Source organism: Pelodiscus sinensis, chromosome 1 (genome assembly GCF_049634645.1).
Source record: "Pelodiscus sinensis isolate JC-2024 chromosome 1, ASM4963464v1, whole genome shotgun sequence".
Lineage (NCBI taxonomy): Eukaryota > Metazoa > Chordata > Testudines > Trionychidae > Pelodiscus > Pelodiscus sinensis.
In genome coordinates, this window is record NC_134711.1 from 5,781,120 (window position 1) to 5,805,250 (window position 24,131).

Consider the following 24,131-nt stretch of genomic DNA (forward strand, 5'->3'; position numbering starts at 1 on the left):
TAGGCGCCAGGGATCAATCTTCTGGCATTTGATCTGGCATTTGATTTAGCAGGTCTAGTCAAGACCTGATAAATTGAACACTGAGGGTGCCTGCCCCCAGTTGACACTGGTACTTTTCACAGTAGCGAGGAATGTTTGCTCTGATCGACTTCCCACTGTAGAGATGGCTCTAAGCTTGGCTTAAGGTATTTTGACTCCAACTGGAGTTGCGTACCTTAAACAAACTTCCAAGGTCTAGAATAGACCTGGTCTTATGGAGTGTACTGCCAACACTGTTGTAGACACTGAAAGTGACACGGAATGCATACTTTTCCCTCAACTTGTTATTCCCATACTTTTCTGGTTTAAATTTGATGGGCTGTGTCCTGATTCAATCTTAGCATTCACTAAGAGGTGTCTGAATGTGCTTTGTAGATTGTAAGCGCTTCAGAGCAGAGATCATCGCTTACTTGTCTATATAGTAACTAGCAAAATGGGGCACCGATCACACATGGGACCTCATGTTATTATGCTATTTAAAAATAATAATTATCTCTCATGTCTATTAGTTTGTAGCTTCCCAAGTTGATTTGCTGGTATTTCCAGCCCATATTTCTAATCACTGTAACTCCTTCTTTGTCCCATTTCTCTGTTGTAAATGGCATTTTCAACTCCTTTCAATTTGGTTATCACTTGTAAATTTCACCAATAGGCTATTTAGAGAAAAATAAAGGTGTTCTGTGACACAATAGGTAACCAGAGCTTTTTCCCCCCAAATGAGAAAATTTCACATAACTTTGTTTATGGGCAGTTTAGCAAAACGCTTCCATTCTACAGGGCACAGTTTCTATCCAAGCCTATTTGAGGGCAAGATTTCATGCAGTACTGTGCCAAGCTTATCCACTGGTAACTAGACTGATTTTAGTGGAGTCAGACTAGGTCAAATTCATCCCAGATACATTGAATATTTCACTAAAATTCAAATGTGTTATAGCTGTCCCCACCCCTTCTCTACTACATCCAACACAAACTGCCTGTCTTGATTCGCAAGGCCCTTCACGGCCTATCCTATCTGTCATCTCTCACTCGGTATCAGGCCTACCGACCAAGGGGGAGGAGAAGGAACAAAGGGTGCAACTGCCCCAGGACCCAGCAATGGAACAGGGCCCAGGGTTCCCAGCCACCACTACCACAGGAATGGTGGCGGACCAAGCCCTAGCCCTTTAAATCACAGCTGGAGCACTGCGCAGAACACTCTGGGCAGCTCTGGGGGCTGGCTGGGGAGAGGGGCACGTTGCAGCAGGCTTTGGGCAGTGCTGAAGGCACCTCTTCCGCCTGAGGCCCCAACCCTTGCGCAAGCACAGAGTCTCCCCCGACACTCACCTTGCCCAGTGGCCCAGTGTGACGGCGCGTTGGGGTCCCCCGTCTCCTGCACCCCGAAATGGCACAAACAGACTGCACCAGCCGGTGGAATAGAGGAAGTTTATTGCCACTCCAGGATACAGTACAGCACAGATGTAGTCTGGTCACAGAGCTGGGCTAGGCTGCCTCAGGCCCCCTTGAAATGGGGGAGACTGGGCCCCTAAACTCCAGCCCCTTTCCCTAGGCTGTCTCCTCCATGCTCTCAGACAGCAACTAACTCACCCTCTTCCAGCCCTGCCCCTCAGCCAGGGCAGCCTCCACCTTCCTTTGTTCCTCTCCATGGGGGGGTGTCTGGCCATACTGGTTTGCATAGTGACTCATCCTGTTTTGCTGGGTCGTGGTACCCACGGCAGCCAGTGGGGGTTACCCCAGAGCAGCAGCATAGAAACCAGCCAGGTACCCCCACTACGTCACACCCAGCAATTCCGTTGGTCCCCCTGCTCAGTACTGAAACGTCAACTCTCACTTCCAAAGGGCCAGTAATGCCAGCCTCTGTCATCTACGTATCACATTTCCAAACAAGCACCTTAGCGCTTTCCCCCACCACAAAGTCAGTCATGCTTGAGAGGAGCTCCCCGTAAATGGATTACAAAAATAATACTTTATCCTCCTTTAAACCCCATCCTTAAAACTCTCAGTTGCCATGCTATCTCCAACTAATATATTTTCCTAATTACTTAACTAGTACGCCTCCTTGGAGCAGGGACCAACTTTTATTTTGAGTTTGTACAGCCCCTGGCATAATGGGATTCTGGTTCATGTCTGCAGATCCTACGTACTGCATAAAACTAATAATGGTGCATTTCCATTCCTTTAAGAACAACCATACTGGGTCAGACCAACGGCACTACCAGCCCAGTATCCTATCTGCTGACAGTGGCCAATACCAAAATACCCCAGAAGGAGGGAACACAATAGGTAATCCTCACATGATCCCACTCTCCCGTCACCCACCTCCGGAGAAACAGGTGTTAGGGACACCATTCCTACCCATCCTGGCTAATAGATTCATGGAGGTTAGGTCCATCAATGGCTATTTAGCTCTTTTTGAACCCTGTTAAAGTTCTAGATTTCACCACATCCTATGGCAAGGAGTTCCACAGGTTGACTGTGCACTGAGAGAAGAAAAACTTCCTTCTGTTTGTTTTAAACCTGCTGCCTATTAATTTCATTTGGTGACCCCTAGTTCTTATATTGTGAGTATAGGTAAATAACTTTTTCTTATTCACTTTTTCCACACAGTCATGATTTTATAGACCTCTATCATATCCCCCCTTAGTTTCCTCTTTTCTAAGCTGAAAAGTCCCAGTCTTTTTAATCTTTCTTCACATGGGACCCGTTCCAAACCCCTAATCATTTCTGTTGCCCTTTTCTGAACCTTTTCCAATGCCAAGAGATTTTTTTTCAGATGTGATGACCACATCTGTATGCCGTATTCAAGATGTGGGAATACCATTGTTTTATATAGAGGCAATAAGATATTTTCTGCCTTATTCTCTATCCCTTTTTTAATGACATTCTATTTGCTTTTTTGACTGCCGCTGCACACTGAGTGGATGTTTTCAGAGAACTATCCACAATGACTCCAAGAGCTCTCTCGAGTAGTTGTAGCTAAATTAGACCCCATTATGTTATATGTATAGTTGGGATTAGTTTTTCCTGTGTGCATTACTTAATATTGATAAATGTAAAGTTTCATTTGCCATTTTGTTGCCCAACCACTTAGTTTGGTGAGATATTTTGACGCTCTTCACAGTCTGCTTTGGTCTTAACTATCTTGAGCAGTTTGGTGTCATGTTAGCTATCTTCCAGTCATTAGGTACGGAAGCCGATTTAAAGGATAGGTTACAAACCACAGTTAATAGTTCCGCAATTTCCATTTGAGTTTTCTCAGAGCTCTTAGGTGAATGCCATCTGGTCCCGGTGACTTGTTACTGTTAAGTTTATCAATTTGTTCCACAGCCTCCTCTAATGACACCTCAATCTGGGACAATTCCTCAGATTTGTCATCTAAAAAGAATGGCTCAGGTTTGGGAATCTCCCCAATATCCTCAGCCATGAAGAGAAGCAAAGAATTGATTTAGCTTCTCTGCAATGACTTCATCTTCGAGTGCTCCTTTAGCATGTCAATCGTCCAAGGGCCCCGCTGGTTGTTTAGCTGGCTTCCTGCTACTGATGTACTTAAACGTTTTGCTATTACTGTGAGTTTTTTGCTAGCTTCTCTTCAAACTCCTTTTTTGCTTTTCTTATTATATTTTTACACTTAATTTGACAAAGTTTATGCTCCTTTCTATTTTCTTCACTAGGATTTGATTTCCACTTTTTAAAAGATGTCTTTTTATCCGTTATTGCTTCTTTTACTTGGTTGGTCAGTCACGGTGGCACTCTTTTGGGTCTCTTGCTGTGTTTTTTAATTTGGGGTATACATTTAAGTTGGGCCTCTATTATGATCTCTTTGAAAAGTTTCCACACAGCTTGCAGAGATGTTGCTTTTGTCCCTGTACCTTTTAATTGTATGTTTATCTTCCTCATTTTTGTGAGGTTCCCCTTTGTAAAATTAAATGGTATAGTGTTGGGCTGCTGAGGTGTTTTTCCCACCACCGGGATGTTAAATTTTATTACATTATGGTCACTATTTCCAAGCGGTCCAGTTATATTTACCTCTTGAACCAGATCCTGTGATCTACTTAGCACTAAATCAAGAATAGCTTGTCCCCTTGTGGGTTCCAGAACCAGTTGCTCCAAGCAGCAGTCATTTAAGGTATCAAGATATTTCATCTTTGCATCCCATCCTGAGGGGATGTGTACTCAGTCAATATGGGTATTGTTGAAATCCCCCACTGTTATTGAGTTTTTTTATTTTGATAGAATTTCATTGTCACTATCACTGTCCTGATCAGGTGATCAATAATATATCCCTACTGCAATATTCCCATTTTTGGAGCATGGAATTATTATCCATAGAGATTATATGGAACATTTAGGGTTCTTACACTAATTTGGCTGTTTTATTTTTAATATGCCATCAAGTGTGTCTGGCAAAATGTATGCTTTGTGTTTTTCCATTATCCCCTAGATCTTGAGTGATTTCTCTCTTAATACGTGTTCCATTATTTATTAGGGTCAGAATTATGATTGTGAGATTCAGAATTAAAGAGAAATAATTTTGAAAAAGCAGTGATTACTGAAAAAAATTACAACGGCACTTTAAAAGAAATTGAAGTAGTTAATAGTGTTGCAAAACAGCCTTGGTAAGTCAGTTTAATAAAAACTACCAGAGGTTCCAATGGCAAAAGAAAGATCTTAATTCAATTATATAATGGATGGTGCTGGATAGAAATTTTTCTCTTGATCAATTGAAAAGGAAGCCATCATTAATATTTTCCTTGGTAAACTAAAGCTTCTTGCTCCAAGACCTTTACGGTAGGGTATGAATCCTTTATGTTGAAAGGATGGAAATGTGAACCACAATGCGATCTGCTGTTTGAGAAGGAATGTACCATTAAATGGACAGGGCTGATTAAGACTTCTTTTTTTTTTTAAACACTGTGTCAACATTATAATCAGTGGAGATTGAATAAAGTGTTCAGAAATGCTCATTTCCAAAGCAAAAAATTGATTGTGACTGTACTGGTGCCCCCATTTCCATAGGAAATCCAGTAGCTATCATGTAGACTCAGCAGGCGCCCAAGTAAAAACAGGATACGAGCTACCTCCTTTCCACCTTTATTACTGCATGTTTTTTATTTAATAAACCTTCATCAGCTTAAATGAACGGTTGTTATTAGTTGAGCTAACAGGCACATGATAATACTCCAGAGAGATATCAGAGCTTGTTGGTGCATTAACTAAGAGAGTGAAGGGGCTGAGGTCAAGCATGTGTCAATGCAAATGAGGCAAAATTAGGCACTAACAGTTTAATGCAACAGACTCCTCAGATAATGGAATTCACAGGATAAAAGGAATAAGATGTAGTTATTGATAGTACATTAAGGGGAAAAAAGATAAGATGTTACAAAGGAAAAGAAACATTCTACTTATGAATTTCTACTTTCAAATAACTCTAAATCTATCACAGCAAATTAAAAAAATTGAAACATGATCAAAAAATTGAATTAAAAGAAATACAAAAACCTAACTTCTTTCCAGCTCCATTCCAACACTTACTACTGAGTCTGAATGCCTTCAGTTAGGAACATAAAGCACCCCTCAATGTAATAACTGAAGTCTTATAATGCCTCCTGAGGTAAAGAAAATGCAAACAACATCTTAGAATTAATCATATACCCATTTTGCATACAAGGTGACTGAGGCACAGCATGATAAGTGCTTTGCCTGGTAAACCAGCAGCAGAACTAGGCACAGACGTATACTGTAATTGTAAGCAACTTGGGGCAGAGACTATTTGCTCTGTGTTGCTATAGCACTTGGCCCCGTGAGGTTCTATTCCACCACTAGAGTGCCTAGAAATGATGTTAACAGAACATAATAAATATGAATAAGAGCTCATTACTTCCATATTCATGTACTACTTGCTAGAACATGCTCTCAGCAATGTTAGCTACAATAAAATAAAAGACCTGTTTCCTTTCTCTCCCCAGTTAAATCATACAGCTATCACCAATGACAGAAATAATCAGCAATGCCAATGAGTAAAATGATCATGAATGAGTTGTTTTAACAAACAGAGCCAGCAGGGATTTTGTTTGCTTGTTTGACTTAATGCTTACATCAGAGTGTCCACCAACATGAACTAAAAACCACTGGGATATAAATTTCACATTTTCCTTTTTTTAAAACAGATTTCTGGCTATTTAATCAAGGCAACTTCCCAACGGAGAGATGTGTTAGAGTATCATGGAACGGCCTCCCCCAAAAATGATGCAAATACTATTGTTGGAGTTTAAGGGGAAAACATTTAAATATAGCCCAAGGTCTGGTTGTTGTTTTTTTTAAAAAAAAAGAATCTTCTATAAAAACTAGGACCAACAGACTATTTTTTTTAACTCAAGTAAAAACATTTGTTTTAAAAACAAATAACTTCTGCTGAAGTGTTACAAAGTGAAACACTGCAGAAGGAAGATGCAGAAAATAAAACTGATGAAAACAATGAAAAACTACCTTTCCTGATTTTCACTGCCCAAGATGAGAGACATGCAGATGGTCAACAAAGTATATCAATAGTAATCAATGAGTTGAATGTTATCCAATTTTAATTATGTCTTATATTAATTCCAACAAATGTTTGTTTCCTACATAGGATTTCTAAGATGACAGTTTGTAAGTACCCTGAGCTTTTGCTCAGGGCAGCCATGTTCTGGCAGGATAGTGCTACTTAACTACTTTAGTTTCCATCTAGGATTACAGATATCCAACATTAACTTGGAACATACTACTTCCCACCCTATCTGTCAGTGTATGCTACTAATGTGAGGTAGGAGATGGTTAAATGGCAATCCAGTAGTGCACCTCCACCACGAGAGTGCAAAAAGAGCAGAAAAATGTCTTCTCTCCTCCCCAGAAAAACATATTAATTATACAAAAGCCTTCACTATCTCCCCATCATCTTGCAGCCAAGTTCCTCATCCTCACATAAAATTCTCCAACAACTTCATTCCTTCCTTCTCCCCTCTAAATCACTTTTTTTACTCCTCCTGTACCTCCCTCTCAAATCTCTCACAGAATTACTGAATACTACACCTGGAAGGGACCTTAAGGCATCATCAAGTCCAGTCCCCAACCTCATGGCAAGACCCAGCACCATCTAAACCATCCCGAAGAGGTATTTATCTAACCTGCTCTTAAATATCTCTACTGATGGAGATTCCACAACCTCCCAAGGCAATTTATTCAAGTTCTTAACTAGCCTGGCAGTTAGGAAGATTTTCCTAATGTCCAATCTAAACCTCCCCTAGGCTGCAATTAAAGCCCAATGCTTCTTGTCCGATCATCAGAGATTAGATAGAATAATTTTTCTCCCTCCTCTTTGTAATAATCTTTTGGGTACTTGAAAGCTTTTATGTTCTCTCTCAGTTTTCTCTTTTCCAGACTAAACAAACCCAGTTCTTTCACTCTTCCCTCATAGGGTGGGCTTTCTAGACCTTTAATCCTTTTTGTTGGTCTTCTCTGGACCTGCCCCAATTTATCAACATCTTTCTAGACATGTGGTGTCCAGAACACGGCTCCCAGCTGATTATTTCATTGTCCTTACACTCATCTCTTCACTTTCCTTCATTTGTACATGAACAAGTCTCTCATTTCCTGTAGGGCTGCCTATATTTTCATTGCACAGTTTTACGGGTATTGAAACTGCTTTGTCTAGTTTGGCTTGTAAACACCTCGGGGCAGCAGTTGAGTTGCACAGCACTAAGCAAAGTGGCCTGCCCAATAAATAAATACATTACGCAAAAAGGGAGGACCGGAGTCTAGAGCCCAGCTTGGATTCAAATATCACGGAGGCTGACAGTGAACTCAACATGCATATGCACAATCAAAAACGACCTAATTTAACTGCAAACTAGGCTCCTCTTCTGAATGAATCACCTGAAGCTGAATGATTTTAATCAAATGCAACAGCTAATGGTAATTTCCACAAGCTCAATTCTAGACACTAAACTGAAGTTGGCAACAATGCGACCTGGCTTCGGGAAGTAGGTCTGGCTCTCAAGGGAAATCTTGGATGTTATTATTCACCTCAGAAAGGAAGAACAATGTATTTCTCTTGCTGGCACAAGGATACCTAAACAGGAGCACTTAATATCTGAAGGAAAAAAAGGTAGCAAAAAGCTAGGAGGGTTGGCAAATTTCTTGACCCAGTGTGATAAGGAAATAATCTAGTTTCTACTCCACCCACAACTTCTCGTCCCTTGGGCACAACTTCCACAGAATAGATAGAGAAGGTAGTCTCATGGGTTACGCACTCAGACATGTGAGTCCAGGTGATGTGAATCCAGCTCCCCACTCTACCACAGACTCTGCGCCCTGGGGCAATTCACTTAGCCTCTCTCTCTGTCTCATCTGAAAACCAGAGACAAATAGTTTTCCCTACTTCCCATGGGTGCTATAAAGATAAATTCATTTATGATCATGAGGTACTAAGATACCGGTGATGGAGGCCATATAAGGAGATAGAATAATAAAACAAACTCCCAAAGAGCACAGTGGAGTGGTTTACAGCATTCCGAGTACAGCAGAATGCTGAAAAGAAATCCATCCTCGCTGCTAGCCTAATTATGTAACATTAGTGTGCTTTATTAAACAGCTGGTACATTCCACCATAGCGGTAACCGTGCCTAGTGCCGGGGGGGAAAGCAAGTGTGTAAGTATACAGTTCATCACGTATTTTGGCATCCCTGTGGATTAAATGTGTTGCATCAATATCAAACCTACCTCTATAAATATTTAACACAAAAAACTCTGTTAAAAGGATGGTAAGGCTGCAAATTCAGGCACTCAAAGTTAGGAAATGCCAGACTCCAGGTTGGCTGCCTGTGCAACTTTAATTTGGTCCCCTTGTGGCTTTAACTTTGATACAATCTTTAAATTACACACAGTTTCTTCTTCTTTAGTACCCAAAAGTCACCAGATTTAAAAAAATACTGAAAAAACAAATTCCATCTGCTGCCATCACATTGCTAGCCAACAGGGGTCATCTTCAGGGCTGGAACCTTTACAACACAGCCCTTTCGGACACTTGAGCTAACAGAGTAACCGGCAGCGATAGTTGGCTATCATCCTCTAAAGCAGTGTTTCCCAATTTTATTTGGCCACGGAACCCTTTTCAGCTTGCAAGAATATCAAGTATCAGAGGGGTGATAGAAATGTAGCCGTGTTAGTCTGGGGTAGTTGAAGCAAAATGCAGGACAATGTAGCACTTTAAAGACTAACAAGATGGTTTATTAGATGATGAGCTTTCGTGGGCCAGACCCACTTCCTCAGATCAAATAGTGGAACAAAGTAGTCCATACAACCATATATACCAAAGGATATCATTAAAAAAATAGAACAAATATGAAAAGGACAAATCACATTGCAGAACAGGAGGGGGATGCGGGGGGGGGGGGGGAGGAAGGAAGGTAAGTGTCTGTGAATTGATGATTAGAGGTAGGGAGAGTGGGATGTTTGTGAGTTAATGGTATTAGAGGTGATAATTGGGGAAACTGTCTTGGTAATGGGTGAGATAGTTCAAATGTTTGTTAAGTCCTTGTTGGAAAGTGTCGAATTTTAACATGAATGACAGTTCAGAGGATTCCCTTTCAAGTGCAGATGTAAAAGGTCTTTGTAGCAGAATGCAGGTGGTTAAGTCATCGAGAGAGTGTCCTTTCTGGTTAAAATGGCAAGAAACTGTTTTCTCTTTGTGATCTTGTCTGATATCTGTTTTGTGGGCATTAATCCTTTGGCGAAGTGTCTGAGATGTTTGTCCAATGTACATAGACGGACACTTTCGGCACATGATAGCATAGATTATATTTCTGGATGCGCAGGAATATGTGTTCTTGATCTTATAACTCACTTGGTTAGGTCCAATAATGGTATCAGCAGAATGAATGTGTGGACAAAGCTGGCAACGGGGTTTGTTGCAAGGGAAGGTACCAGGGTTGGTATTAGTGTGGTATGTCCTGTGGTAGTTGGTAAGAATCATCTTGAGGTTAGGTGGTTGTCTATAGGAGACTATGGGTCTGTCTCCCAGAGCCTCTTTGAGTATGGTATCCTGTTCCAATATAGGCTGTAGTTTATTGATAATGTGTTGGACAGGTTTAAGTTGGGGGTTGTATCAGAGGGGTAGCCGTGTTAGTCTGAATCTGCAAAAGTGACCAGGAGTCCTGTGGCACCTTATAGACTAACTGAAGTGTAGGAGCATAAGCTTTCGTGGGCAAAGACCCACGCTGTAGTGTACGCTCCTACTTCCCTCGGTAGGATCTGACGAAGTGGGTCTTTGCCCACGAAAGCTTATGCTCCTACACTTCAGTTAGTCTATAAGGTGCCACAGGACTCCTCGTCACTTTTGAAGAATATCAAGGAACCCCTAGGATTGCCAGGGGGTTTGTCGAGCAAAAAGGCTCTGTTTCTTTAACAGGGGATGGGGCAGTGCAGAGTTCTCACAGAACCTTACTTTCTATGGAGCACCAATTGGGAAAACACTGCTCTATAGGGACTGACAAGAAGAGGCTGAGCTGCACACTTTGCTACACTGTTTCTCAGGTGTTTGTTGGCAGCAGAGGAATGCTCAACTCGTTAATCCTTGGTTCTATTCCAAGATCTACAGAGGAACATACACTATTCGCACGATAGCTCTGCTCCTGCTTCCCTCAAACACAAGAATGTAAGAATGGCCATATTGGTTTTGACCATGTAGCCTAGTATCTGCTGTTCTGACAGTGGCCATTAGCAGGTGCTTTAGAGGAAATCAACAGGACAACTTTGGAGTGATCCAGGCTCTGTCATCCAGTCCTGGCTTGTGGCAGTCAGAGGCTTAGGGACACCCAGGGCATGAGGTTGCATTCCTAAGCTTCTTGACTACTAGCCACTGATGGACCTGTCCTCCATGAACTTTTCTAATTCTTTTTTAAACCCAGGCTGACTTCACTTTTACTCTTGGTTTGCTGTAGTGTATGCTCCTACTTCCCTCGGTAGGATCTGAATTGCAAGTTTTAAGCCATGTCTTTTTGCCTCTAACTGCCTCTTTTACTGTGTTCTTCCTTCCAGACTGTTCCTGTCCCAGTCTGTCCTGTGTCTCTCTCTCACACACCCCGCCAGCCTGGCTCTTTTTTGCAGCCACCCTGTCAGCTAGTATCACAGCCTTTCCTTCCAGGATTCTTGTTGGAGTCCCAGTGCTTTCCTCCTCCTCCCAATACCTGGCTTATATCAGTGCTGTTTTCCCTATGCTCCTGGGCATCAATACACAGTACAGTGTGTGAAGAATTGCCCTCCACTGGAAGGGATGTCAGTCCTCCGCAAGCACTCATGTCAATCGCTAGTGGACATAAGCCCAATTATTACCCAAGAATAAATGGTGTTGCTTATCATGATTATTATTATCCTTAATACGTGTATCATTTTTCCAATTATACTGCTACCGATTCTTTAAAGTGTGCATATAAAAAAAAAGAGACCAAAATAATTAAGGGCCTCCAAGGGGACTTCAGTGCATATTCAGCATTTAAAAAATAAATTAGGTAAAGTTTCACACTCAGAAGGAGGTTTGACACAAGTTATTTTACTTGTGGCGTATATGACTGGCAGTTAGTACAGATCCCCCAAATTCTCCTCTCTGCCTCAGCCTGCAGTACTTCTCTGCAATGAATTTTTGGGGGGGAAGCTATGTCATACAAGTTGCACAAGCAATGGTCCAAGTTCTCAGCACAACTTTAGACAGATATAAACAGTTAGATAAAATGTACATTTAAAAAAAATCCAACTTCGTGCCAATATGAGCTGTCACAAAATACCTTTGCATCTTGTTCATTCCATTGGGAAAAAAGCTGCCATTTGTATATTAATAATTCTCAAAATTAATCAGTCATTGTACATTAGAACCAGCAGCCTGGAGTGTTTTGAGTGATAATGAAACCTGTAACAAGGCATCTTCAGCCATCTTTTCTAAACAATAAGGGAATTAAAATTTCAATTTAAATGCAGGGTTTGAAACACGCTTCACTGGCAAAATTACTTCAATTAATGTGAGTGGAATACAAAGAGCAGACTGCAGAAATGCGACGCAGCAACCAGAAATTATGCCATTAATGTGCTTGCATCAACCCAACACAAAGGCTGCAAAGGTCTAATTTAGACTGTACATATCACAAAGCTACAGGCAACAATATTAATCAGCTCTCCAATTTCAATGCAAGGGATACAAGCGCCTTGTCAGATCACTGTGGGCTTTTTATAAAACCAACAGCAGCTGTTTACCTTGAGGAGGGAAACAAAAGGACAAGCGTATCTATAAACATTCTGCATCCCTGACAGTTTAATAATTATTTTATACAATATTAAGATTATATAAAGACAGAAAGATATTATCCTTCAGCCAGCACCTGATTATAACATCACACTGACAAACAGGAAGAATTAAGAGATGGCAAAAGCCAATGAGCCCTCACCAATTTTTGTCTATTAAGACAAGCAGGATGCAGGTAAGTTATTGTGTTTACATGCAATAGCTGCACTTGTCTTGAAATGGGAATTGAAAGTGCAGATGAAAGAATTAATAGGTGATGACCGTCTTCACTATAGCTTGCTCTGTATTTTTTGGTTTACAAGCTCAACTCCTTCGAACACATCTATTACAGCAGATAACTGCCGGCAAAGAACCAAGATGTTACTGTCTAGCAGCCTAGGCACAACAAACAGGCAGTAACACTAGCTTCACTTATGGCCTTGTGCAAGACTCAATTAGGGCAACTTTGTTTACCCAGCTATGAAGCTGGGGTGATAGAAACTCAGAGGAATGGAAAGATTAATCAATATTTGCAAAGCGCTTAGAAGACAATGCATGGCTCTTTCATTTCCTATAGCAACAGGATCAGAACTTGGTACAGGGTGGAAATGGGACTCTTCTTTTCTGAAAGAACACCATTATCACAAAGCAGAACTAAGGCAGGGTCTGGCCTTCTATGCTACCTTCCGTTCAAGAGCAACACACTAGTTCCAACAGGTTTAACTGGATGAAGTGTAACAGAAAAAGGAAAAGCCAACGGTTTAGAAATGAGTCAACGGTCCTTATGCTAATGCACAAGATCTCTACCATTAACTCTTTCTTCACTCAATACTGCCTTTTGATTCCAATTTCTCAGCTAGTGTTGCAGAATGTAAGAATACCTCTCACTCCAAGTAACACATTCCCTCTATCAAGGACTTTGACCTCCCCCTCCCCCCCAAAAAAACTCAAAAATTAAGTAATCCCTGCTCTTCTAGTCATGGCTCTATTAATATCTTCCAAGAATTCTAACAGGCTTAATAGTTCATGGAGTACCAGAAATGTCCATAGCACTTTACCAAACAGAACTACCTGTTAAATTCATTACCTGCCCCCAAATAACTTACATAAGGTAGACAAGAGACAATAGTTCAAATAAGGGGAAAAAAAAAGAGGATGATGAGAACACAGCTGAAAAAGAGTTCCAGGAAGAACAGCTTTTTAAATGAGGAAGGAGAAAGAATCCCTGACCAGCAAGCTGTAGAGGGTAGCATGAAACAAGGCATGAAGGCAAGTGTGCAGCAAGTTGAAGAAAACAGCCAGGCAATGATGGGAAGGAGCATGATGGAGGAAAGATGGAGAAAACAAAATGGAATCATATGTGGGAGGAAGGATAATGTATGTCATTCAAGACTAACATGAGGAGCTTGAATTAGGGTATGTCTGCACTTGCCCCCTAGTTTGGTATGCTTCATTTGCCTCCCTAGTTCAAAGTTGCTAATGAAGCGTGGGACTTAAATATCCCGCTCTTGATTAGCATATTCACGGCTGGTCGCCTTTTTTTTTTTTTAATTCGGGCTACCAGCATTTTCTCGCCGCATGTAGACGCGGTAGTCCAATCCAAAATCCTTCCCTCAAATTAACTGTTACTCCTCATTGCACGTGACGAGTTAATTCGGGCTACTGGCATTTTAAAATGGCGACCAGCTGCAAATATGCTAATCAAATGCAGGATATTTAAATCCCATGCTTCATTAGTAACTTCGGTATGCTTCATTTGCCTCCCTAGTTCAAGCTAGGGGGAAAGTGTAGACATACCCTTAGAAAAGAGTGACAGTAAGCCTGTAAATAAATGTTATGAGAGGTGAGAGAGAAAGAAGGAATCAGATCTCAGGTTGAGTTTTGGCAGAAAAGAAAAGTGCAGAAAGGACAAACAATACTGAAAAGGAAGAAGCCACAAGATTTGAGAAGTGATAGTATTACAAGGCAGGAAAAAGCCAAAGGTAACATTAAGGTTGTGAACCTGGGAGATAGTAAAGATAACAGAGTTGACAATGATATCGAAGGAGGGAGGTGAAGGGGAAAATTTCAGAAAACATAATTCTGTGCAGAAATCAAGAATAATATGAACAGAGAAAATTCCCACCCGCTCCAGAAGGTTAGTGTCATTGGTAAAGAAAGGATTTGGCAAGAGATGCCATCTAGATTGATGATGAACTCTGGATACCAGGCACTAGGTTTCTGGAAAGAAGAAAGGAGAGAAATAGGATAGCAATTGGAGAAGAGGGTATGGTTAAAGGGGGGCTTCCTCATGACAGAGGATGAAAAGTGTGCTTGAAATGCAGATGGAAATGATCCCTGAGAGCAAAAGAGAGAGACACACACAACACTTAAATAAGAGGGATGGGGAAAGTGCAGAGGATTACAGGAAACGGGAGAAAATAGGAGCAAGGGCACAGGCAGAGGAATTAGTGGAAAATAATAATTAAAAAAAAGATTTGAGTTGTCCATCAAGAAGCCTCTCCCCTCCGAGGTGAAAGAGAAAGCAGGGAGGCTGCCAGCTGAAGAAAGAGTAATGAGCGAGCAAGAATGGGAGATGGAAGAAGGAAATGATTCATGGCACAAGTCAATTTTGTTTTTTCTAAACAAACTTGCAAAATCTCAGCAAGGGAAGGAGGCAGAGACAGGTAACTGGGAAGGTAGTTTAAAAAAAAAAAAGAGTGAAAAGTAGAGTACAGTTGACTGGGATGGTAGCAAAAGAGGCAGTCAAGGAGGAGATGAAAGGGAAAGGGAAAGGGAACAGATGAAGCTGAGAGAAGGATCTTACAATGGAGGAAGTCATCAATGGGATTGGGAATAAGAACCCTATACCATGTATGGAGTAGAAAACCCAGCACAGCAAGAGGCATGGCGACAGAGGGAAGGAAATAAGGCAAGTGAAATGCAAAGAAGAAGGTAACTTCAAAAACAGAAAGCATGGACAGGAGACAAGGGGAGGAAGGGAGACTAGAGTCCCCAAGTCCGTATCAGAAAAGACTATGGGCAGTAAAGAAGCCAAAGAGATTGACAGGCTGGAGATAAAGCACAGACTGAGTGACAGAGTAGGGTAAAAGAACAACAGTGCAGGAGAAGGGCAAGCAGTGGACACAGAGAAAGATCTGTTCACTTGTGAGCTCAATTGGCTGACTAGTGTACAGACAACCATCTATGTTAGGTACAACATCTTACCAACATGTCAGTTGCACTGAGGTAGTGCTTGCTGGCCATGCTCTGTTCCAGTTTCTGGGGCACTTGCTTGATGTTCTCAATCTCGTCCAGCAAATTCAGGACATGCTTGTGCTCAATTCCTTCTATCCACAACTTGCGTAGCTCATCTCGCTTGCAGTGCAGTAGCATCTTGCATGACAGGAGATTCTCCTTCACCTACAAGGCAACATGTTGAAGAGGTGGTCAGTCAAATGCCTTTTTTTTTTTTGGGAGTCTCCCATGTGGTCAGCACTTCCCCCTAAGTCACTTGTTTTAATAGGAGTGTCAACTGACAATAACCCAACCCACATTTTTAAAAGCCAGCCTATTTTTCCCCCTCTGGCCCAGGGAAATCATGTAATCAACCCATCTAACAGCAGCAACTATAGGGGGAACTAAGTGAAGCTGGTGTTGGGTGTTCAAATTTGTGCTACAAGTGTATGTTTTACTGGAGTAGCGGGAATGAGATTCCACACATGTTCATCTTAACACCACGATTCAATAGTTACTTGCAGCTGTTTCCAACATTTATTCAGCATTTAGACATGAAACAGGAAGCAGATTGTTTAGTTTAAGTAAATAAATAGCTACCGTGTTGTTCCTCTGTAAACATTTCTGTCTGCCTATTAAATTCCCATGGCACCTTTCTTTTCTCCTCCTTTCTAATCACTGTTCCTAGCTATCATGAAAGCCGACTACATAGTACACTGTTAAATCAGTAGCTTGGGTGTGACATTAAGCCAGGAAGGATTAAGAATTAACAGGCTAAATGATCTAAATTCAATCTTTAAAGACCTATTAGAAAAGTATAAAAATGGCAACTAGGGCTATTGCTTAGAAACAGCTAACACAGACATGTTACACAGAATTGAAACACAAACCTCTACTGATAGCAAATTATAGGTAATACTGATTGTATGTGTTTACTTACATCTTGTTACATGTTATCCCTGTAAATAGATGGTTCCTTTCAGTTATTGTATCCACTGATTCAGAGATCAAAAGGGAGTTTTAACAGATGAAACTAGGGTGTAATAATTTCATTTTTTATATTTGACTTTGAACTTTGTAGTCAACTGTCTATGAACTGCTGAATGGAGAATTTCCTTATGCTGATGAATGTAACTAGTTACCTGTGTATACCTAGTAAATAGGTGAATCTCCTTTTAAACGATCATGCTGCACCCCAGGAATCCCTGCTGTCAGAGATCTATGAAAAGCTCTTGGCTCCTGATTCTGTTACCACAGATCTGCTTATGCTTCATCAGGGGAAGTGAGAGTCACCCAAGACAGGTCACCAGACTGAGTCACCTGGATATTGGACACTGAATTATGGCCCATGGAGCTTATTCTTAAAGAACAGTTTGCAACTTAGAAGCACACCATCTCTACTAGGCACGGACCTAAGATCTTCATTCTCATCTGTAAGTCTAATGATTTTTTTAACCAATCCTCTTTGTTCCTTTTTTAATAAATTTTAGTTTAGTTAGTAAGTATTGGCTGCAAGCCTGCGCTTGAGTAAGAGCTGAAGTAATCATTCACTTGATGGGTAATGTGGGACTCGCCAAGCTTTTTTTTTGATGAACAAGATTTTCAGTCATCTTCATCTTATTTGACTTGGCTATCCAGGTGGGCGCCCAAGGCTGGGTTACTTTAAAGCAACTGTACTTCTGGCTTCTGTAAGGTATTGTAGACCCTGTTTTGTTGCTGTATTGGTAAATCTTAAGTATTAGAAATAATCTCCAGTTTGGGGGGACATTGCAGTTTGCCCTGACTGAGCCATCTCAATATGGCCCCTCTGGAACCCCACTCACATTAGGCAAAACCCGTTTGTTTGCAAGAGATGGAGTTAGTCTAACGAGATGTCGAAAAGAACGTCAAAACGGATTGCACTTAGGATAAAACTTAGCTTAGTATCTATATTACACATCTTGACATTTGAACACTCAGGAAAAAAAAAAAAAAAAAAAAACAGTACAAAGCCATTCACTTTGTTTTAAAATCTCAAGCCATCTCTTGCTGACTCAAAAAAGTTCTTGCTTCTCTCTCACATTCCTAATAGCAGGAATCAAGGGTAGCTCTGCACTTGAGTTAGAAGTGAGAACTACCGCTCTAACCCTTTTTAAGTCTGCCAACTATTCTAAGCGTCTGGGATTTGGTCAGCACAACCCAATTTTTCTTGTTGCATAAATGGATAATCATTGAAGGGTCTTAAAAAATCAGTAAAGAGTTAACAGCAGTTCTCTCATGGTATTTCCACCATTTATCTGGTGTCAATAAGCTATGAATATTTAGGGCCCAAGACCTTCTAAGGAAGAACTCTAACATCACTGAATTACAAATGCAGAGGCCCCTGGATTTATTTTCAAGTTAGAGTGACTGGAAGGCCCTTCAACAGGGTAGGGAACCCTTTTTCTACCAGGGACCACTGACCTACAGACAAAAAAAAAAAAAAAAAAAAAAAATCAGTCTGAGGCCACACACAGCCCCAGAAGGGAGGGGAGAGGGACACATTAACACTCAGAGGTTCGTGGCTTCTCCTAGGTTCTGAGGTGGAACCAGAAATAAGGGATTCAAGCTGCAAGATGGAGCTCCAGGCTGGGACAGAGGGTTGAAGTGTGGGAGGAAGTGAGAGCTCTGGGGTGGGCCTTTGGGTGGGGAGTTTAGAATGCAGGAAAGAGCTGAGGCCAAAAGGCTGTGTTGTGAGAGCGGGTTGCAGGCTCTGGCTGGGGGTGTGGACTCTGCAATGAGCCCCAGGATGGAACAGGGGATTGGGGTGCAGGATCCAGGAGGGAGTTCAGGTATGGGTAGGGTCTCAGGGTTGTGGTATAGGTGGGGGGTTTAGGAGGGGGTTGTGACCTGCATCAGGAAGTTGGGATGCAGGAGTGGGTATGGGGGGAGGCTACAAACAGGCAGTGCTTACCTCAGGTGACTCCCAGCTGGTGACACAGCAGGGCTAAGGTAGGCTTCCTGCCTGCCCACCCTGGCTCCACTCTGCTCCCAGAAGCAGCCGTCACATCCAGCCCCACTGCACAGTGCACGCTGCCCACACTCATCGCCCCCACAGCTCCCACTGGCTGCAGTTCCAAGCCAATGGGAGCTGCACAGCCAGCACTGGGGGCAGGATGCAGAGCTTCCCTGATCACACCTGCATCGAAGGGCTGCAGGGACATGCCGCTGAGGCAGCGCTTTCAACTCTGGACTCGTGGGGAGAAGAGGTGGGGGAGTACTGAGGTCAGGGCTTCCAGCCCATGGTAAGTCTCTGTGCCAAGGGCTAGATGAAATCAAGCAGCATAACGGATTCAGCCCACAGAGAGATGGCCCAAAAGACAGACAACTGCTAGTAGAGTCCTTAATACACAACAGAACCCCGCTCTGAAGCGCACACGTTCAAGCCCAGCTTCAAAGATAAGTTTCCAGAGCACTCAAAACCCAGCAGACTTTCCTTGAAATACCTTCAAACACCTTCATGCTCCCTAACTTGTTACAACAGCAGAGAAAAACTGAATGTTACACACAGCGCTTGTTGGGCACAGGCTCTGTTACGAGTCTGAAACTAGATGGGATCATCTTCGCCTTTGGGGCCATGTTGGTGCCCTTTACCAAAGGCTGGTCACTTTAAGACAGGTGAAATGATCCATAGATATGAATGAAACGACTGAAACTTGACGTCTTTGTCCTACAGGTTGTACCTCCCCTTAAGTGGGACACTCTGGTCCAGACCACAGATATTCCTGGACCACAGAGCCCAGGTATAGGGAGGCTGGGCCGTGGGGCACAAGCAGACTCAGCAGGGAGCCCTGTGTTGGGGTAGGGAGCGTCGAGGGGCAGGTGGTGAGGCAATGGAGCTCCAGCCCTGGTCACCAAGCTTCAGCCCCGGCAGCAGCTAGGGAGCTCAGTCCCAGGGAGCCCCAGCCAGGCAGACAGCAGTGGGACCAGGCTCGAGCCCTAGCTGGGGGCAGCACAGGCCATGTTGAGAGGGATCTCCTGTGGTCTGGCAAATGCCCTTGTTCGGGACCAGTCAGATCCCAAGAGTGCCAGACGAGGAAAGTCCAACCTATAGTACAAAGCAAACTAGCGATCCAGAGAGGGGCTCTCCCTTCAGCACAGTTTTTCATTTTGTCCTATGTTAATTTAAGAGGCAGGTGGCAACACTTTTGAGGTTAGCAGGAGGCAGGAGGAGAAAAGATAGGAAAGAATATTAAATAACCCTTCAGGTATTCACTCTAAGGAACAGCATATTCCTCCCCAGCCTCATCTTTTCCTCTACTATGAAAGAGAATGAGGTTAAATGGGCATATAACCCCATATATATGAGATCAGAATCAGGCCCTGACCACATCCCCACAACATTCAGTGGCTGGACAAATATGAGCGTTGAGGAAAATAATGGTGTCACAAACACTGATATCTGGACTACTACCTCCAGGAAAAAGCATTTTGTTTTTCCACAGATGTTGCCATGTGAATATCTGCCTATAACAAAGGAGAGGAACAGCAAAATGGGAAGCCTGACAGCGTAATACCGCCTGACGGCATGAAATCCAATATCATGTCTGGTGCCTCGCATGAGATTAAGGAAAAGTTCCTTTGATACATGTTGACCAAAGCTAAATCAGAAAACAAATATCCCAAGGTCCTTCACTCCCCAGAGTGATTAGTTTAGATGGGAACATCACTATCCCTCTATGATTGTTTTTGACCTCTACAAAGCTTAGCATATTGGGTGAACACAGGTTATCGTTTATTTCAAGTTTAAGATTATTGATTTGGGCCTTCACAAGAGTCAGCTGTGTACATAAATCCTTAGAATGAACTCTTACCCCTAGAAGAGATCAGAGAGGGCTGATTTGCTTTGAAAATGCTAAATGAATTTGAAAAACCCAAAGGGCCAGTGTGCTCTCTCAAAAGGGTTATAGCTTATTGCTTCTGGAGCACTGCTCTGAAAGGTTTCAAGTCATGATCTCCATTGTCTGACGAGCACTGTGGAACTATTTATGTACCCGGTTTGCAAGGCTTAAGTATAATAATCCACAGAGGAAGTAAAACAAGGGCTGTGAGTGGCAAATTCATCAGTTGTGATAACCATCAGGATTGAAGAGCAGAAAGAATAAATGCTCAGCAGTGCACTTATTTTCTAGAGTAGTAATAAATATTAACATATGGTATTCAAAATATAGGAACACCAGCAGGCACACAATTATACACTTCTCTGTGCTTAAGAGCTAAATATGCAAATGATCTTAAAATTCATATTCACTCAGCTAGTGGGCATCTGATGAGTCACTGAGATGACCTAGGACCGGGGTGTCCAACGCACTAGCCACATGTGGCTATTTGGCCGGTTGCATGTGTGTTTAGTTCGCTATAGCAATAGCCACTATAAAGGTTATTGCTTCAGAACTGGTTAGACACCACAGACTTAGATGGTGATCAGAGGGCATGCAGATGGGCACAACATAAGAATTGGAATGGAATAGGTTTTAGTTGTATAGATTTGGATGATCTGCTGCTGGTCAAGTCACAAATCAGGCCAGCTGACCTATTTAAATAAGTCTGGTGGTAGTTTCAAAGCTCGCAGCTAATGGCATCTTCTCCGCTGAGTATTTGATTCAGCACAAAACGGTACCCAGTAGAGAGGAACAGTGAAGTATCAAGGTTTTCGTTCAACCCTTACTTCTATTTTACATTCACACGAAAGCGACAGGAACCAGAGCCAAGGCAGAAGTGTAACACAGAAACAGGATTTGAACACATGAAGCCTTTTTTGGTGGGGGCAAGGGAAGGGGGAAAGCAAGAGAGAGATGCCAGACACAGTGCTGCTTATCCTTTCACCTGCTTGATCTTGTTGCGTGAGTTGGTGATTCTCTCCGTGATGCTCTGGTATGTGCGGATAGCTGTGGTGAGCTCCGTGTAGTGCTGAACAATAAGCTCATCCAAGCCCCGGTCACACTTCTCATAAGCTTCTTCCAAACGGCCCTTCTCATTCTCTCGGTCTTCAACGTCATCACTGGTGGAGAGAGTCCTAACAAGAAGGTCAAAACAACAGCAATGTTTAGAAGTGGTTGATCAGCACAGCGACTCTCCAGTCTAAAATGCACCTCTGGTTGAAAAGCAGCCACTATGCTATTCTTCCAGTGCTGCTGACTGTTCTTCCTTGCTTTTCAGTATGTTTTTTCTCTCCTCTGTTACTATAATTTCTGGAGCTTTATTAATGTGTTTCAGGTAGATCAGCCAACACATAACCATAGTGAAATTTATTACAAATCATCATCACTCTTGTGCCACAAACACATCAAGTGCACCACAGAGTATGGCATAGACACATAGCTCTCACTCAAGAGAGCTTACAGGTGTCACACCAGTAAGCCTGGGTAAGAAACTCTGGGCAGCAAATGAGAGAAGAAGGCCAAAGGCATAACGCAGGAGTCTCTCGCAGTTTAGCCATATGCTCATAGGACTATTCTATTTTTAAAAATAGAAACAATTCTGACTCGTTGCCACTAATCAATCCTCAATCCATGACCTGGCCACCAGTCAGGTTGGTGAAATGGCGTGGAACTGGAGGGGGGAGGGGGGAGAGAAGTCTCCACTCTTCCTAGTCCCCCATTTCATGTTCTACGTTCTCCCACCCATGTTACATTAGAGAGATTTTCTTCTAACAAGGTATCCCAGCCATGCACCAGTGGGAATTGGTGCATAGATGTGACTTTACCAGGAGGCCCAGCAAGATAAATCAGGGCACGGCTTGAGCTAATCATTATCAATAGCCAGACTAACAGAACATTTGTTTGGACACATTTTAGCGTTCGGAATAGCATGTGTCATGCCCTAGAGAGGAAGGACTACTGCAACAGACCCCAGAGGGAGGGTTCTGACCCAGAGAGAAAAACAGAAGAGTTTGAATTTTCAATCAGATGTGTGTGTGTCACTTTTTGTTACCCTGGAAGGGCTGGAATTTGTTGGTTTTGCAGGAGAGTTAAGCTACCCTATCAACGACATAGCAACAGAGGGGCTGGGTATATCTTCACAACCAGAAGGAGCTGCAGACACACTTTATACAACTCTCAGAGAATTTATCAATCTAGCTTCCCATACTGTGCTATGTGAGGGCTGTAAACATGACGAAGAATTTTTAATTGCAGAGGAGAGGAACAAGGAAGTAGAAATGACATTACAAAAGCACTAGTGAGTCCAATCTGAGAAACGTGAAAGAGACCTCCCAGATCCCAGATGGTGCCCTCAAAAACTGAGGAACCCAAAATCACTAGTTCTTTTGAAAATGTAAGCCTGAGACTGTTCAGAACTGAAAATCTGGCAGATTACACAGAGTTTAGTACACCTTTTAAACTTATACATTTTAAGACACAACACGGAACGCCCAAAATGGTCCTCATGCACAACTCTGAAGGCAGACTGCGAATAACCAAGATATAGGAATGAAAGTGCTCCTCAATTCCTATCCAGGTATACTCAGCTATTTCAGGGCAGCATTTCAAGCATTTAGAAGGAGAAATCATCAATGAATGCTGCGGCTGCTCTTTACTACTGTACAATTTGTCTTCACTTCGTTGTTTAGACTCCATTGTTTTAAGAAGCCCAACTAACATCAGTCATGACAGAAGTAAGAAAATGAGACATTATTAGGGATGTCAGCAGGTAACCTTAGCAGGTGATGCTTATCACTAACCAATTAACCAGTTAACGGGATCCCATTTCATTGGTTAAACCGTTAGCTGATTAAGTGGGATTTTACATCCCTACCTGGTATTAGGGAACTGACTTGTCAGCAACAAGAGCAGTAGGATTGAGGGAATTAACAGGCTCTCTCTCCCCATCTTTGGAAGATGAAAACACCCATGAGAGAAGTGCTTTATTTAGGGTGTTACAAGAGAGTAACTTCAGTAACTGGGGAGGAGAGGGGAGGAAGATAGATGCTAAATATTAAGAACGTTTGCCTAATAAGATCTGCTAAACCGTGGAAAAAGTCCCCTAAGGAAAGTGGTAGAAGCCATATCATGTGAGTTATTTAAAACAGAGGACAAACCCCTAAAAAATATATTTTGCATAAATGTTTCCTATCTAAGTTGGCTGCAATGTGAACATCCACCTGTAGCAAAGGAGATCATCAACATGGAAAGCTTGGTCACAGAAGACAGACTCACAGCACAAAATCAAACTTCGTATCTGGTGCCACCCATGAGATTAGGACCCAAAACTTTCATTTCTCCATTTCCCTTCCCTTCAGAGATAACCAACAGCAATTGCGCCCTTCTCCTCTTTTTAGAAAAAGATGTGATGTTCTGTAATTGTTGCTACACTACACCAAGAGTATCTTAAAACCAAGAAGCACACATGGCATATTCTAGGGAAACCTCCATTTTGTGTGACTCACAGTCCCCTTCTCTTTTGCAATGCTCTCTCTGCTATCAGCAGGATGTGTTTCAAAATACAGGCAGTCCCCGGGTTACATACAAGATAGGGACTGTAGGTTTGTTCTTAAGTTGAATCTGTATGTAAGTCGGAACTGGCGTCCAGATTCAGCCGCTGCTGAAACTGACCGCCA

At 42.3% G+C, this 24,131-nt stretch overlaps 1 protein-coding gene across 1 annotated transcript in view; it reads right to left on the reverse strand.

The window, feature by feature from the left end:
* The window catches only part of EXOC4 (exocyst complex component 4), a 626,684-nt gene that overhangs the window by 575,956 nt on the left and 26,597 nt on the right, over positions 1 to 24,131 (reverse strand). The window contains exons 2-3 of the mRNA XM_075925646.1: positions 21,401 to 21,590; positions 15,548 to 15,742 (exon numbers count right to left, since the gene is read on the reverse strand). Of these exons, the coding sequence (XP_075781761.1) occupies positions 15,548 to 15,742; positions 21,401 to 21,590 (385 nt within the window). The remainder of the gene's footprint in view (positions 1 to 15,547; positions 15,743 to 21,400; positions 21,591 to 24,131) is intronic.